The 16472-nt window shown below is 40.6% G+C and overlaps 2 protein-coding genes across 7 annotated transcripts in view; one reads left to right on the top strand and one right to left on the bottom strand.

The window, feature by feature from the left end:
* The window catches only part of elovl4a (ELOVL fatty acid elongase 4a), a 50376-nt gene extending 48450 nt beyond the window's left edge, over window positions 1–1926 (bottom strand). The window contains exon 1 of the mRNA XM_068026749.1: window positions 1674–1926. The gene's annotated coding sequence lies outside the window, so the exon portion shown is untranslated. The remainder of the gene's footprint in view (window positions 1–1673) is intronic.
* A 5678-nt stretch (window positions 1927–7604) lies between these two features.
* ttk (ttk protein kinase) overlaps window positions 7605–16472 on the top strand; it is an 80224-nt gene continuing 71356 nt past the window's right edge. The window contains exons 1-6 of one of the 6 annotated variants that reach the window (XM_068026716.1): window positions 7606–7732; window positions 11472–11547; window positions 12148–12276; window positions 12746–12971; window positions 15663–15769; window positions 15873–16022. In XM_068026716.1, coding sequence (XP_067882817.1) covers window positions 12150–12276; window positions 12746–12971; window positions 15663–15769; window positions 15873–16022 — 610 coding nt within the window. In that variant the 5' untranslated portion in view covers window positions 7606–7732; window positions 11472–11547; window positions 12148–12149. The other 5 variants (XM_068026703.1, XM_068026710.1, XM_068026699.1 and 2 more) reach the window with 5 other exon arrangements.

Genomic DNA, 16472 nt, shown 5'->3' with positions numbered 1-16472 from the left:
CTCAGTGCCCATTGTGTCTGATTACGCTTTTGTAAAGGACCTTCAGATGCTTTCCTATGTTAAAGACGCTATATAAATGCAAGCTACTGATGTTGTCTAGACTCACAGATGAAGAATCGAAAAAGTGCAGCATGGTTGCCAGTGCCTATGAAACTATGCTGCAGCATGAGTCACTATATCCAGAAGACTGTAGAAGGGAATAAATTGGAACAAAAATGCTTGCTAACATGTTAAACATTTTGCTCCTAAAACAGCTTTTGCATAATGTGTACTATTTTTGTAGTTTACTTGTGAAAGTTGATAGCACGTTATTAATACTGCACTAATCTGTTTGCTTTTATTACTATTACCATGTATTATATTGAAAATATGTCCACTTTGATTAATTTATATTCTAACTGGAAATGGCAAACACATTAGCTGTTGTACATACATTTAGAACAAGTGAGGGCTGTTTCTGAATTGTGCATAATTTTGTATGTTTTCATTATTTAAAAATAAATATTAAAACAATACGTATGAATTGTGCTAATTTTCCATATTTCCTAAGGAACCTACAAACATGTATCTGGAGTGATGAACCTTTTTCTGGAAAGGTCAAATGTTCTGAGTTGCAATCTTCCGTGTTACATTTGGGCTGAACCCCGAACAGTGTAAATCTCTTTTTAGCAGAATTTACCAACAGTAAATTATCATACATTTTTGACCTGTATCAATGCGCGATGTTAAAGGATATTACACACACGCCGATTTCTCTCTTACTGGTGAACTCTTGGAAATTGGCACATTCAAAATAATCTTGAACATCTCACAAAGCAATAAAAAAAATGCCCTTAGTTATTACTAGGCGGATACCGAAAAACATCGATTTCTTTTCTGAAAGACCGAATTTACCAGGACTAAATGTGAAGACTTATTGCTAAATGCTAAGCAACCAATCGAAATATTAGCCAGCATAAAAATCAGATTAACGGCGTTCATTATGCTATCTCTATTCCTACACGCAGCTTGTTGGAAATAAATACAAAGCTTCCAAATCATCGCTGAAAAATGTATTTTTGGCTAAAATGGAGTCACCATTTATTTTACTCATGTGAAAATAGGGTTAAAAAAAACCAGCCAAAAACAGACGACTATTTCCATTTTAAACAGCGGCAACTCTTGTACGATTCCGTCCCTCTTCCAAGATAATGTCATCAAGTGAGTTGCATGTCATCCCTCTGCATTGTCTCAGTCTTAGATTTCTAGAAATATTCCTTATTGGTATACCGTTAGATGAACAAATCAAACGAAAACAAGATCAAATTAACATGTCAACATCTGGCAAGGAAAACCAACTTGAAATTCACACACAATATAAAATTTGTAAAAATAAGAATTTTGGGGAAAGAAATATTTAGTTCTGCAAACTATTCTGCAAACCCGCAGGCAGGCCAAGCCCATCGCTGATTCCAAATCCTCCTTCGTCTGATCAACCACATTAATCGCATAAGATAAAGGGGGGGGGGGGGGGGGAAATGCACTCGTTCCAAACCGATCACCCAGTTATTACACGAGGATTGCGATTGGTACAAACCATGAGAACCTCAACATACACGGGCTCTCCTTGGCATTACGGCCCGGGGCGGGGACTCTTGTGGGCAATGCTAGATATTTATTCTTGTTGCACTTACCTTGAGTGCGATCAGAGCTCGTTTGCTGCTCATCCGCTCCAAGGTCAGTGTCTCCCCGCCTGCTCGCTCCCGCCTGCCCGCGTGCCCCCGCCTGCTCGCGCTCCCCCGCTCGCTCCCGCCTGCCCGCGCTCCCGGGAGATGAGACTCACACAAACCGCCCCCTGTTCCAACCGACCCACTGGCCAGCTGGCGGGTCAAAACGACGACAGTCAACAATCTGAAACCAAGGGGTATCTAATAAGCTTTCGCTTTTTACTGTGGCGGCGGGGGGGGGGGGGGGATCCTTATTTTACTACCCGATCCGGCCCGACCAGCGCCTTTCCCTCACTCCGCCCGACACTGACTGTCCATCACTGTCCACCCCGCAGCTCATCACACTCGCACAGCCTTCACTGCGCATGCGGTTGCACCTGTCACTCAAACATCATGGCACATCCCGCGCTCACCAGACAGGGCAAGTGCCGCAAAATGGTACTGGGTAAATTGTACCAAAATAACATCAATTAGTACTGTAATTTCAGCATTAAATAGAAAATTTCCAAAGGAGAAATCAAGCAATATTTGCCTACATTGAAATCCAATTGCCTCAGTTTTCACTTATTCACTTCATTTATCAATATTGTAATGTTTCCATCCACGCTGCATACAATACTAGTGATCTTTGTGCCATCAACAAATTTGGATATGTGGCTTCCTTTCCCTTCAGTTAGTCGTTAATAAATAGTGAATGGTTGAGATCCCCTTAATGAACAACCTGAGAGCCTGTTGTCTTGTTGATAACTTTTTGTGTTTCCCCAGTAAGTAATGTTTTGTTTGTAGCAATGTCCATTACTTAATGAAGATAAACAGTTTCCTTTCCTAGTATTTATTCGGGGGAAGTGATGGTGTAGTGGGAATGTCACTGAGCTACTAAATGAAGAACTTATGTTATTGCTCTGGGAATATGGGTTCAAATCCCACCATGCCAGATGATAAAATTTGAATTCAATTAATCTGGAAATTGTCAATTGTTGTAAAAACCATCTGGTTCAGTAATGTCCTTTAGGAAAGGAAATCTGCCATCCTTACCTGGTCAGGCCTACATGTGATTCCAGGCCCACAGCAATGTTGTTGACTCTTAAAATACCCTCTGAAATGGCCTAACAAGCCATTCAGTTGATGGGCAATAAATGCTGGCCTAGCCAGTGATGCCCACATCCCACAAACAAATGTTAAAAAAAACTCAATTTTGAGAACGTGTTGAAGGCAATTCTTCAGGCATTACATCACCTCACTGCTGTTAAAACGCTTATCCATGCTTTTTATTTTCTCCAAACACTATCTTATCAGTTCTGATGAAAAGTCACAGACCTGAAATGTTAACTCTGCTTCTCTCGCCACAGATGCTGCCAGACCTGCTGAGCATTTCCAGCATTTTTGCTTTTATTTCAAATTTCCAGCATCCGCAATATTTTGCTTTTGTGCTATCTTATATATACTTAATTTCACCAATGTCCTCCTAACTGACCTCATGATCTTTGCCCAATATTATTACCCTGAGCTTGTCCAAAACTCCTCGCCCACATTCTTTGCTATATTAAACCTATTATGACTTCTCCAGTGCTCAAACTCTGTTAGTTCTCTCTCCCTGATGCACGGAATTCAAAATTCCTTTTCCTTGCAACTCTTTCAATCCTATGTTCCCCTCCAGCTGCTTTTATCCTCCAAACTTGGCCTCCTGTATATCACCCTCCTATTTGCCACTCTATTGTCTGAAACAAAGATTTCAGCCATCTTCAGCCTCCTTTCTGAATGCACATCCTAAAATCTGTCCACTTTGCTAATTTTCTCCACACCTCTCCAACACCTTTTGATCATGCTTCCAGTCTTCTTTCCATACAAAGAAGTTTTCATCACAGAAGACCATTTAACTCATTGTATCTGTGCTGACTCTTTGCTAGACCAATACAAAACTAATCTCATTGTTTCAAATGTTTATCTACATTTCCTTTGGAAGTTACAATTGTCTCTGTTTCAACTAGTCTCTGGCAAAGCATTACATGCTCTAATGATTGTGTAAATAACTTTATCCTAATCTCTCTCCTCAGTCACAATTTAAAATTCTTGTTACTGATTCTTCAATCAGAAGAAATCTTTTTGTTGTCACCCTATTAAAACCCTTTACCAATTAAAAAAAAACCTTATTAGCCATTGTTCCAGTGGAAATAGTCTCAATAACTATTATTCCACATAACTATTGCTTCTCATCAGTGGTATCTTCCTGTACCATACTTGTGCATTCTGTATAGTGTTAATGTCCTTTCTATAATGGAGCCCACAAAACTTCTCACAATTGTGACATATGCATTACCTTGTGCATTTGCTCTGGTAGTCTATAGCCCTATTTATAAAGCCTGATGTTTGCTGTCTGTCTCACTTTTGTGAAGTGCTTTGGAACATTTGCTGTTTTAGAAGCATTCTATAAACAGCAGTAGTTCTTGGACCTCCCTTTCAGATGTTATGAGGTCACGAATATTCTTTCTTTCTGACTTGCAGCTATGTTGTTATAAAAGATGACATTTGTAGCTACCTCCTTTTAGGCATTTTAGGTTATACTTCTCTGAGACCTATTATGCCTTTGTTTTGCAAATATTGCTGTGCTCCTGAGCCACAACTGCTCAAGCAACACCTTCAGGCTAGCATGCCTAAATGTTTGGGCTCATTCTGTTACTGTCTTTCCTGGCCTGTTTCCATGCTATTCAATATCTCGATGCAACTTTATACAAAACTCTTTTTCAAAAGCACTATATCTTCAAGACCCAATACAAGATTTTAAAGCCTGTCACATATTTTATTCTACTCTCAACATTGGAAGCTCCCACTTTTGAATCACATATATAGTGAATTAACAATAATGAGGCACCCTTGCTTACAACTACTGTTCCATTACAGCTCAATGTAAATCAATGAACAGCACCGCATCTTTCTGTTGGAAATTTTGCAGTCATCTGGCCTTAATATTGACCTCAATAACTTCCGAACTTAATGACCTTCCCCTTCTTTCCCTTGTTTTGTTCTTTCTGGTAAGGTGCTCTCATTTATAATTCATTCTGTGGGTGTCACTGACAAGGCTGGCACTTAATCCCCACAATAAAAGAAAAATACTGCGGATGCTAGAAATCTGAAATAAAAATAGAAAGTCCTGGAAATACTCAGCAGGTCTGGCAGCATCTGTGGAAAGAGAAACAGTTGACGTTTTGAGTTGGATATGACTCTTGGTCGGAACTAGAAGAGTCATATCCGACTCGAAACATCAACTCTGTTTCCCTCTTCACAGATGCTGCCAGACTTGCTGAGTATTTCCAGCACTTTCTGTTTTTATTACTTAATCCCCATCCGTAGTTGCCCTGAAAAGGCGCTGGTGGGACTTCTACGTGAATCAAAGTGGTTTGATACAACTGAGATTGCCATTTCTCGTTGGTCATATTACTGAAGGTATCATCATATGATCTCACGCCTCCAACTGTCCTGCCTGGTCAAACAGTCTTTGTTCCCGATCTCTGATATTTTTCTAACTAATAAATTAAAGCACTCAAAGAAAATGAAAACAACATATTTTATTTTTAATGCCCATATCATTTCCCCCCCAGATTTCTTGCAGCAATGACAAGATTAATCTTTAATTCCTGGAAATAGCAGGACAATCTTGGAGGGTAAAATCTGACTGTGTGGCAACGACATTTATGTTTGTGTGGGACTGGAGTCATATAGGGCCAGGCCAGATAAGAATGACAGGTTTCTTCCCCAGAAAGACATATCTTCAGATTCTGATGAGGAGCTATGCCTGAAATGTTATAATGTTTCTTTCTTTACGGATGCTGCCTGACTTGCTCAGTGTTTCCAACATTTTCTGTGTTTTTCCCCTGATTTACAGTGTCTGCAGTTTTTTTTTGGCTCCAACTAAATTGGTAAACTTGAAATAAAAACAGGAAATGCTGGAAATACTCAGCAGACCTAGCAGCATCTATGGTGAGAAAAACAGAATTAACATTTCAGGTGGCTAACCCTTTGTCAGAACTGGGAGTACTTCAAGATACAAGAGTTTTTAAGCAAAGGATGGAAAGGGGGTGGGTGGGAAGAACAAAAGGGGTCTGTGAGAGGGTGAAAAACAGAAGAGGTTAAATGACAAAAAGGATGATAGTGCAAGGCAAAAAGAGATGGTAGTGGGACAAGAAACAAAAGATGTGTCTACAGGAGATGTATATGGGAAATAGCAAAATCATCTATAAAACTGCTCTCCAAAAACAAAAAAAACATGAAATAAAAAATAGTGGTTTAGTTCTAATTACTAGTTTATCCTCTACAAATAAAAAAGTAGATATTATACCACAGTGGGACATCCAAAGCTCCGCTTTAAGGATGCTTGGAAGCATGAGATGAAGGCCCTAAATGTCAACTATCGCACCTGGGAGTCACTAGCTGGCGAAAGAGGGAAATGGCAACACATTCTGTGGACTGGCATGCACTACCACAAAGACCAGTGGTTATAGCAGCTTGCCAACAGGTGCCAACACCAAAAACAACAAGTTACAGCGTCACTTGGCAGCTTCACATGCAGCACATGTGGCAGAACCTTCCTCTCAAGAATTGACCTTCACAGTCATCAGCAAAGGTTCATCAAGAGAAGACACCCCAACCTAAATGGATTGTTTGTTGCATATCCATCATCTTTCATAGATGGAAGGATGCCAATCAAACCAACAACTTCTTTAGTGAGCAAAAATGTAAATTGTTCCATTTGGGCGGAGTAGAGAATGGAGATAAAAGCAAAATACTGCAGATGCTGGAAATCTGAAATAAAAACAAGAAATGCTGGAACCACTCAGCAGGTCTGGCAGCATCTGTGGAAAGAGAAGCAGAGTTAACATTTTGGGTCAGTGACCCTTCTTCGGAACTGACAAATATTAAAAATGTCACAGGTTATAAGCAAGTGAGGCGGGGGTGGGGCAAGAGATAACAAAGGAGAAGGTACAGATTGGACAAGGCCACATAGCTGACCAAAAGGTCGTGGAACAAAGGCAAACAATATGTTAATGGTGTGTTGAAAGACAAAGCATTAATACAGAATAGGTGTTAACGGACTGAATATTGAACAGCAGCAAGTACAAACGTGAAAAAAAAGTGGGTAAGCAAATTGAACAAACTAAGATGAAATGAAATAAATGCAAAAAAAAGGTTGTAAAAAATGCTCTGAAATTATTGAACTCAATGTTCAGTCCGGCAGGCTGTAGTGTGCCTAATCAGTAAATGAGATGCTGTTCCTCCAGCTTGCGTTGATGTTCACTGGAACACTGCAGCAATCCCAGGACAGAGATGTGAGCATGAGAGCAGGGGGGAGTGTTGAAATGGCAAGCAACCGGAAGCTCGGGGTCCTGCTTGCGGACCGAGCGGAGGTGTTCCACAAAACGGTCACTCAGTCTGCGTTTGGTCTCCCCAATGTAGAGGAGACCACATTGTGAGCAGCGAATACAGGATACTACATTGAATGAAGTACAAGTCAATCGCTGCTTCACCTGAAAGGAGTGTTTGGGGCCTTGGATAGTGAGGAGAGAGGAGGTAATAGATTAGTGGACTTTGTGTGGCAGAGGAAAGGTTTGCAGAATTCTGCGTAGAAAGTCTTATAAAAATGTATTTAAAAAAAGCATGAAGTAAACTTTCAATATTCTGTAATTTTTGCACTGGGATGATACAGCCGCCACCGCGAGGCGCAACCAGATTCCGAAACCAGGGCGTCCCTGGCAACGCGACAGAAGCTCCGTCCCTTTAAGATTCAAAGTGTCCAATTGGACAGGAGACTGGCTGATAGATCCGAGCTGCATTTTACTGCAACCCCGCCCTCTTCTCACGCATGCTCACAGCGGAGCGGGACGGGGCGAGACGAGTAAGGCAGCCAGCCGCCAATCGGAATCTGTGATGTGCTCCCAGCCAATTCAGTTACGTTTTATTGAGAAGTGCGGGAACTTTGAATGTGGGCAGTTGGTGGCGGATGTGCTGTTTATAGAGCGGCGATTTTGAACTCGGTAAGTGAGGTGTTGTGGCGCAATAGCTTCAAGCGGCAAAACAGCCTTTGTGCTGTTGTGGAGCGGTCTGCCCGTCCTTCGGCAAGTAAAGGCTGCGGGCAACCGGGGAGAAATATCGGGCGTTAAAAAAAAACTGGCGCTTTTCTTTCCGTTTACTTTAAACATCTTTCTCCTCCATTAAGATGCTCCTTAACATCTACCTTTCTGACCAAGCTTTTGGATACCGATCTCTGTAGCTTTTGACGTGCGCGGCTATGTTGGATAACGCTTCTGTGAAGCGTTTATTACTATATTAAAGGTGCTATATAAATATAACTTATCAGTTACAAAATTATTGGAGGAAAGCTTTTTTGAGAGTCGAGAATTATCTAGTCGTGCACCTGCGAATCTGCTTGCTTTCCTGGCGTGGGAAGGGAATGTGCCAGGAGGGTAGACAGGCACCTTGGCGAGTGTGTTGGTGGGTGGTTAGAGGCAGGAGGTCGCAGAATTGCTACAGCACAGAAGGAGGCAGTTCGGTCTGTCGTATCTGTGCTGGCTCTCAAGTGCCACTCCCCCGCCTTCTCCCTGTAGCCTTGCACGTTCTTTTCCTCCTGTAGTACTTCCAAGCAGAGTTGGCAACCCTATTTCTTCACACCACTGTCTCCCTCACCATATGATTTTACTCTGGGTCTTGCTTCCCCAGTTGAAGCCCTGGCTTTGCTTTTGATCTGATCGATTACATGAGGGACTAAGTTTTTAGTAACTCTATTTATGTGCTGACAACATTCCTGAAATCTGGAAAGCATTAGTGCTATAAAAAGCCAATTTTGCCATTTTGAGTGGGAAACCATTTCTTTACAGCATCTTGTACATGTTCTTTAGTCTGATGCAAGTGTTGGGTTTTACTTGTGGGGAGGCTGTCTTAACTGGATTGTGTTTAGCTTGCATTCAATGCTGCCCGTGGTCAGCTATGACAGTTACTATAGTGCACTCCTTACAGCAATGTAGTTTTGTTTACATTACAAATTTTGGTTCCTCGAACTCTTGAGATTCTGTACACGTTATTGTTAAACATGATTTCAGATTCTCCAGCCCAAACATTTTTCCCATTGCTATTGTTTTAGCTCTCGTACAACTTTGTTCACCAGGATGGACTCTTTTTGATAAAGAGAAAAGTATGGTGTTTTTTTTTCCTAATTGTTTCTGGAATGTGGGGTCATGTGGGCCCAACATTTATTGCGCATCCCTAATTGCCTTTGAGAAGGTGGTGGTGAGCTGTCTTCTTGAACCGCTGCAGACCTTGGGGTGTACGTACACCAACAGTACTGTTTAAGGGAGTTCCAGGATTTTGACCCAGTGACAGTGAAGGAACGGTGATCTAGTTCCATGTCAGGATGGGGTGTGTGGCTTGGAGGGGAACTTGCAGGTGGTGATGTTCTCATGCATTTGCTGCCCTTGTCCTTCTATGTGGTAGAGGTCACGGGTTTGGAAGGTGCTGTTGAAAGAGCCTCAGTGAGATGCTGCAGTGCATCTTGTAGATGGTACACACTGCTGCCACTGTGTGTCGGTGGTGAAGGAAGTGAATGTTGACTGGGGTGCCAGTCAAGCTGGCTGCTTTGTCCTGGATGGTGTCGAGTTTCTTTGAGTGTTGTTGGGGCTACACTCATCCAGGCAAGTAGAGAGTATTCCATCACACTCCTGACTTTGCTTTGTAGATGGTGGGCAGGCTTTGGGGAGTCAGGAGGTGAGTTACTCACTGCACAATTCCTAGCTTCTGATGTGCTGTTGTAACCACAGTATTTATGTGGCTGGTCCAGTTCAGTTTCTGGTCAGTGGTAACCCCCAGGATGTTGATAGTTGGGGTTCAGCGATGGTAATGCCATTGAACAACAAGGGGAGATGGTTAGATTCACTCTTCTTTGAGATGGTCATTGCCCGGCACATGTGTAGCACGAATGTTACTTGCCACTTATCAGCCTAAGGCAGAATGTCTTTCTGCATCTGGGCATGGGCTGCTTCAGTATCTGAGGAGTCGCGAATTGTACATAACATTGTACAATCATCAGCGAACATCCCCACTTCTGACCTTATGGAGGGAAGGTCATTGATGAAGCTGCTGAAAATGGTTGGGCTGAGGACACTACTCTGACGAACTCCCGCAGCAATTTCCTGGAGCTGAGATGATTGACCTCCAACAATCACAGCCATCTCCCTTTGTGCTAAGTATGACTCCAACCATTGGAGAGTTTTCCTCTGATTCCCATTGGCTTTGTTTGGTATAATGAATAGATTTCTAATCCTAGTTGGGTGGGCGTGGGGTTCCTTGACCTTTTGCTCTTATACTGATGGCTATTGTTACAATCGTCTAGTTCATGGTTTGTATTAATATTTTAGAGGTCACTTTTAGTTTTGAGACATTAAATGTCTAGTTGTAAAATAATTGAAACTCTGGAATTTAAAAAAGGTGCAGGACCACCCAAGGGATTTTATTTCAAAGATTTTTCCATTTGTACTCACAGGCACGGATTGAGAGATGAGAGCCATAAAACAGCAGGTGGCCTTATTTAGTTGGGGAACTGAAGCCAGTACATCTGGGGAGAGAATTTGCCCTGTCATTGTTGGCAGTATTTATTTATGTGGGTATCTGAAATCAAGATGTTTTGGAGTTGGAGTTAATTATTTTAAATTTCTATTGGGGACATCCCAGATGTACCACATTCCTATGGAGATAGATGTGCAGGGGGATGCCCGTTGATCAGGTGTTTTATCTCTGTTTTGCTCACAGAAAAGTCAGTTTTGGGAGCAGCTGGACCCGGGAGTAAAGAGGCCGTCAGGAACCAGGGATGTTTCTGATTTGAGTGAGGCCCATGCTCAAACTGAGAAATCCAGATTTTTGAGGTGTTGAAGGAGAGAGAGTTGGAGGGTTTTCCTTGCTGATGCTAGAGAGAGAAGCCAAGAAATCTCATACCTTGGAAGATAGCTGTGAAGCTAAGGAAAACTGAAGTGAGTTCCTTAGAGCTGTGGTACACTTTGAATTGGTCCCAAAGAAGTGAACGAACTGCCAAGATCCTGTAAAGTATAAGGGAACTCCTGGGATGGAACTTAAAGTTGAAAGTTCTGTTGAGATTTAGAGTTTAAAGTTCACGTTTTCATGTTCTGTTAATTTTTTAAGTTTTAAAAAATGATTTCAAATTGTAGTGTTAGTTGTGCTTACTTTTTAAACTCTTGTACAGTAAAGTTGTTTTGTTTAAAATGTGAAATATTGTGGCATAATTCTTTCTGGCATAACTGGGAGTTCAAATTTCCTTTTTTAAAAAAAAAAGTCACTGACCTCTAACGGGATCATAACTCTAAGTTCTGTTTCTTTATTCTGTCTCTGATCTGCACAGTTATGTTTACTGTACTTCAAATGGTCACTGATTCTTCACTTTTACATGTCCCATCTCTGCACCTGCTCTTCCTGTCTTCTCTCTGTCAATGGGTTTTTAACATTTGTAATCAACCGTATCTATTACAAGCTCAAGGTTTCCCCTGCATATCTTGATTATGCTGCTTCCAGTCCTACTTTCCACACTAGAACTTCTGAAACATTATCCTTTTTCCTCAGCTGAGGTTTCCTTGCCATTGTTTTATGGGACCCATGACTCTCTGCTCCACTTCCTACCCCCCTCATCTCTCAGCCTGTATATTCAATTAGATGTTTAACGGCATCTTTCACGATCCATCTACATTAAATTCAACAATATATATTTTCTTACAGGATGAGACAAATGCAACAGTTCTTCTGGCCTTGTAACCATACAGGCAATGCATAAAAGAACCCAAAGCTGGAAATCGTATGCATCCCTTTTTAACCTAGACATTTAATAAGCTGTTGTCTTATTCATTTACTCCAGAATGTGTTCTGGACAGCAAATAATCTTATGCTACACAGATTAATTAGACTGTGATGTAATTTTGAGACTTGTTGTTTAGTGTGTCTCATTATAATGCATATTTAATTTGGACCCCAAAAGTGGGATTATGGTTATAATGAGATGATCATGCCATGTGCGTTCTGTGCTTGAGCTTGACCTATGGCATTAAAAAGTAGGAGCAGGAGTAGATCATGCTGCCCCTGAGCATGCTCCACCATTCAATATGATCATGGCTGATGATCTGCCTCAACTCCACTTTCCTGCATGCTCCCCGTACCCCTTGATTCCCTGGCAGACCAAAAATCTGTTTCTTAACCTTCAATACACTCAATGATGGACCATCCACAACCTCTGGGGTGGACAATTCCAAAGGTTCACAACCCTTTGAGTGAAGAAATTTTCTAATAAGAAATTAGAATTTTTTTCTTAAACACATTTTCAGTGGGGTATTATATTTTGAAAGTATTGATGAACTTCTAACAGTCTAGATACTTTAATGCTATCCTTTTTTGCTTATAGTGATGGAGGATGAAATAAATGAGTCAAGGATGCGACTGGCTCGCCTTACGAGCCGATTAGCATATCTTCGAACAAAATGTGAGGAAGCAAACAGAACTGAAGAATTGAAATCGAATTCGGATATTACAGGTACAGTGCAGCAATTTTTTCTGAAATTCCAAATAGGTAAACTGAAATGTTCAGATATCCATAATTGGAAAAACATTGAACTGCCAATTAAAATTGAACACTTCCACCACCCCCATCATAACAAGTTCTAGTATGTGAGTATTACATGCTTGTTAATGTGCTCTGAATGAATGGTGAATCAACTGAATTGGTCTGAGTGAATACCAGCTTGGGAGAGATCTTCAATTCTTAAAGCTAGGCCCTGTTTGTACTTGAGGAATTTACAAAAGTAGGAGGCAGTTCAAAAAGTGAGTTTAAAAACCCTTCATTCATAGTAAAGGGAATGTCAGTGTTATGATGCCAAAATAAAATTAATTTAAAATACTGAATTGACCTGGGCCTTATTGCTGATGTGATTACATCATCTATCCACATGTTTTAACTATCACTTGGAATGTTTATATTGTAATTAAATTTTATTTTACAACAGATCACACTGCTACTATCAGGCAAATTATGGCTGATGGAAACTTTCCAGAAGACTGGTTTGCATACCTTCAGAAAGTGGAAAAGATGGGTGATCCTCAAACTAATGAGAGCTTATTGAATAGGCTTATGGAGCTATATAATGACACAGTTGCTGCCCTATCCGTCGAGAAGCATTATGCAAATGAATGCTATGCTCGCATCTTGATCCGTTTTGCAGAGCTTAAAGTGTAAGTATTTTTCTATTATCTTGTACAATAAAAGCATTTAGATACAGGTATTTGAACTTCCTATCCTACAGTATGGAATTTTGGATGTGAACAAAATCAGTGTTTTATCTTTTGAAGGAACAGTTTGCTGGCAGAGAAAAGGCAGCCCATGTGTAGTTTAGCCTAGTCTAATATAATTTATTTAATTTGAATTCAGATTAAAATTGAGAATTTTTCACTACGTTTTTTTTTTAAAACCATCTGAAGTTGTAGAGTTATGTTTTGGCACACAGTTATTTATACCTTTGTGTTGAGTGTTACAGGATGAGGTTGCCACCTTTGTGTAGGAGGGATTATGATATAATCAAAAATTGCTAGGTGACACTAGTTAGCTTCTGGTTGCAATCTGTTGATCGCTGATCTCATTATTGCGAACCAGAAATGTCGGTGGCAGTAGCTCTCTATTTGTAGACTGTTGATTGGATATGGCGTGTAAACATCAATAGAAGATGAAAACTGACGTTTCGTTGAACTGGGTGCATCATTTCATCAGAGAACATAATCTTCAAGATTACATTGCTTTGACATCAGTGTAGTGATTCCTCAGGAAAGGATGTTCACTGTACACTTAGAACTTGTAGATGGTCTTCAGAAACTCTTTGCTGACTGACTCATAATATCATTGGACATGCTTTAACAGGCCACAATTGTTTGAATCTACTTTTGTATTTAAAATGTACAGTTAATCATTTCTGACTATGGACTGCTAAAGTATGCAGTGAGTTATTGGAAACTGACTTGCCTGTTGCTGCACCAATGCAATTTCTTAAAGTTCCCAATAACTGCTGAAGTCAAATTCATAAGTTGTTAACTGCCCTTCACTGCACCCTCCATGCCAACTGATATATACAGCAAAAGGGAAATTACAATTGTGTGTTCATTCTTGAAGACTTGGTTTGGTGTAAATCATACCTACTCTTTTACTGCCACTCCCCAACCTGAACAATTGTACTTCTAGCTCACCAATTTTCTTACCATATAAATGTTTTGTACAATTTACAACTTAAATTTACCACCAATTTCCTATTTTACTCTTTGTAATTCTTCCTCCTGAGAAGCTGTTCTTTAATGCTTTGTTTTTTTCTATTAGATGTTTGGTACATCCTTTTTTGCTCCCTTTCTCTACTGAGTTCCAACCTCATTAGTCGCTCAATTACAAAAGCTATACATTTCAACATTAGAAGCTTTATTCCCACGCCTCCCCCCGGCCAAACTGTTCCTACCTCAGCTATCTTCAGCTGGAAGTCTTGTTCATGCCTTTGTCTCCAAACTCAATATTCTGATGCCATTTCATTCTCCATCCTCTATAAACATCAGCTCATTTGAAACTGCTGCCCATATCCCATCCCACATCAAATCACAATTGCCCACCAAACCTGTGCGCTCAGATTTACACTGGCTCCTGCTCCCTTTACGTGCTTCATCCCTCAATGTCCTAGCCACCACCCTGTAAGCCTTTTACCACTATTGACAGTTGTACATTCAACTCCATCTGGAATTTCCTCCCTAAATCCCTGCCCATTTCTACCTCTAGCTGCTTTTTAAGATCCTCCTTAAAACATGTCTCTGACCAAACTTTCCTTCTTTACACCTTATGAAGCTCCATGGGGTGTTTTTCTACTTCAAAGGCGCTGTATAAATTACTGTTGTTTTGTTCTTTCTCCTTGCTCACCCACACCGTTACTTCCATTAGTCTCAACTGACCCCAATGTCCCAGGAATCTGGACTTTTACTTTTTTTCACCATTTTCTAGCCACTCATTTACCTCCCTTGTCCTTTGATTCCTACATTTATTAAAACGTGTCTCTTGGGAGTAAGTTGGTAAGTTACTACCTTGAGGTCGTGCTCTTCAGTTTGCTTATTTCTGAAACTCCCTTTTCATGGTTCATTTCCCATGTTCATATAAACCCTGCCTTCCTGCTATTTATTTCCCATTCAAATCTCTTGCACTTGTTCCATTTTGTCCTTTATCTTGCTACTCGGGGAGACAGCATGCTACTCGTGACTTGCAGCTGCAGCTACAGAAGTTCTTGCCTACTCAGAGCATGTGGCAGTCCCTAGTATACCCCACTGTGTCTCTTCACTTTACTCCATTCCTCTCCCTGCAATCAATTGCTCCACATAAGTTTCTGTTTTGAGCTAACTGAACTGGAAAATTACTACATGGAAGTAAAGTGCTAACAGGTCAAAAGTGAATTAACGGGGAAGGCCATTATTCTGAAGATCTCTTTAAAATGAGCTCACAGTCTCACTGAAACTTAGGCTATTTGTAATCTAGTGATCAAGTGCAAACCATTAATGTAAATGTATAGGCAAAATGTATATGCTTCTTTAAAATTGAAAAATGGCAGTGGCATAGATTTTTCTATGTCAGTTACGCCTGGGCACTTAGTACAGTGACAAAATTCTTTGCATTGTATAAAATAAAGCACAATAAGTTAAAAAGGACTTTCTCCTATAGAAGCCTTAAGTTATGAAAACTTAATTCAAAATTAACACTGAACAGGCATGCAGATCCAGTAAAGAAACATTGTTATCCCATGGGCAACAATTTCTGGAGGCTTAGAAATACTCATAGTTTAAGTGTTCAAACTTCAGTTATGCTTACATCTTTAGGTAAGCACTACGATTCTCATCACTTGTTCCCTTCAGTTTTGTAGATGTCGATGAAGCTCAGGAGCAATTCAACTTGGCTCGAGTGAACTGCAAGAAATTTGCCTTTGTGCACATAGCGTATGCACAATTTGAGCTGAACCGAGGTTTGTACGATTTGTATTCCAATTTTATTATTGAAAGACTTTAATAACTGTGCTATTAGAGATTTGTGGAAAGTAAGTAATTAAGTTTATTGCCTATGGACAGGCTCTGTAAGGAAATGTCGAAGCATTCTTCAGAAAGCACTGGATATCAAAGCAAAACCCATTGAGCTCTTGCAAGTTGCTTTTCAAAATTTAAATCAGGGAAAAGCGCAGCTTGTATTACCTGAAGACGGAGAGAAAGAAAATCTATCTGGTGAGTAAGTGTATCAAATTGGAAGTTGTTTGGATGGGTTGGGGGAGGGCAAGGCAAAAAAGAAAATGAGAGTTGCTGGAATAAAAATATCAAATTACCCTGGAAGGGTAAGGTATCTCAAAAAAATTGAGCAATGGGTGAAGCTCGCTGTTTCACGCAGCTACTATGCAGTAGCAATACAGGTGGTATTTTCCACTAACAGGATACTGCAGTCAAGGTAAAAAGACATTCTGCCTACCACGCAATGAGTAATGTATATGAATTCCAGTGCCACTGCAATGCCAGATACGTAGGCTGCACATCCCAACGACTGTCAGATCGTATCAAACAACACGTCCCTTCGGCTGTGCGCAATAGGCAAAGTACTGACCATACTCAACCAGCCCATACTTGCAAAACTCAGGACATAATGTCTAATGTTAGATCGGATTCCTCGATCAAACGGCACGT

The sequence above is a fragment of the Heterodontus francisci genome, chromosome 3, assembly GCF_036365525.1.
Source record: "Heterodontus francisci isolate sHetFra1 chromosome 3, sHetFra1.hap1, whole genome shotgun sequence".
NCBI classification, from domain to species: domain Eukaryota; kingdom Metazoa; phylum Chordata; class Chondrichthyes; order Heterodontiformes; family Heterodontidae; genus Heterodontus; species Heterodontus francisci.
The sequence above is the reverse complement of the archived record's forward strand: the minus strand, read 5'-3'. Positions and strand labels throughout refer to the sequence as shown.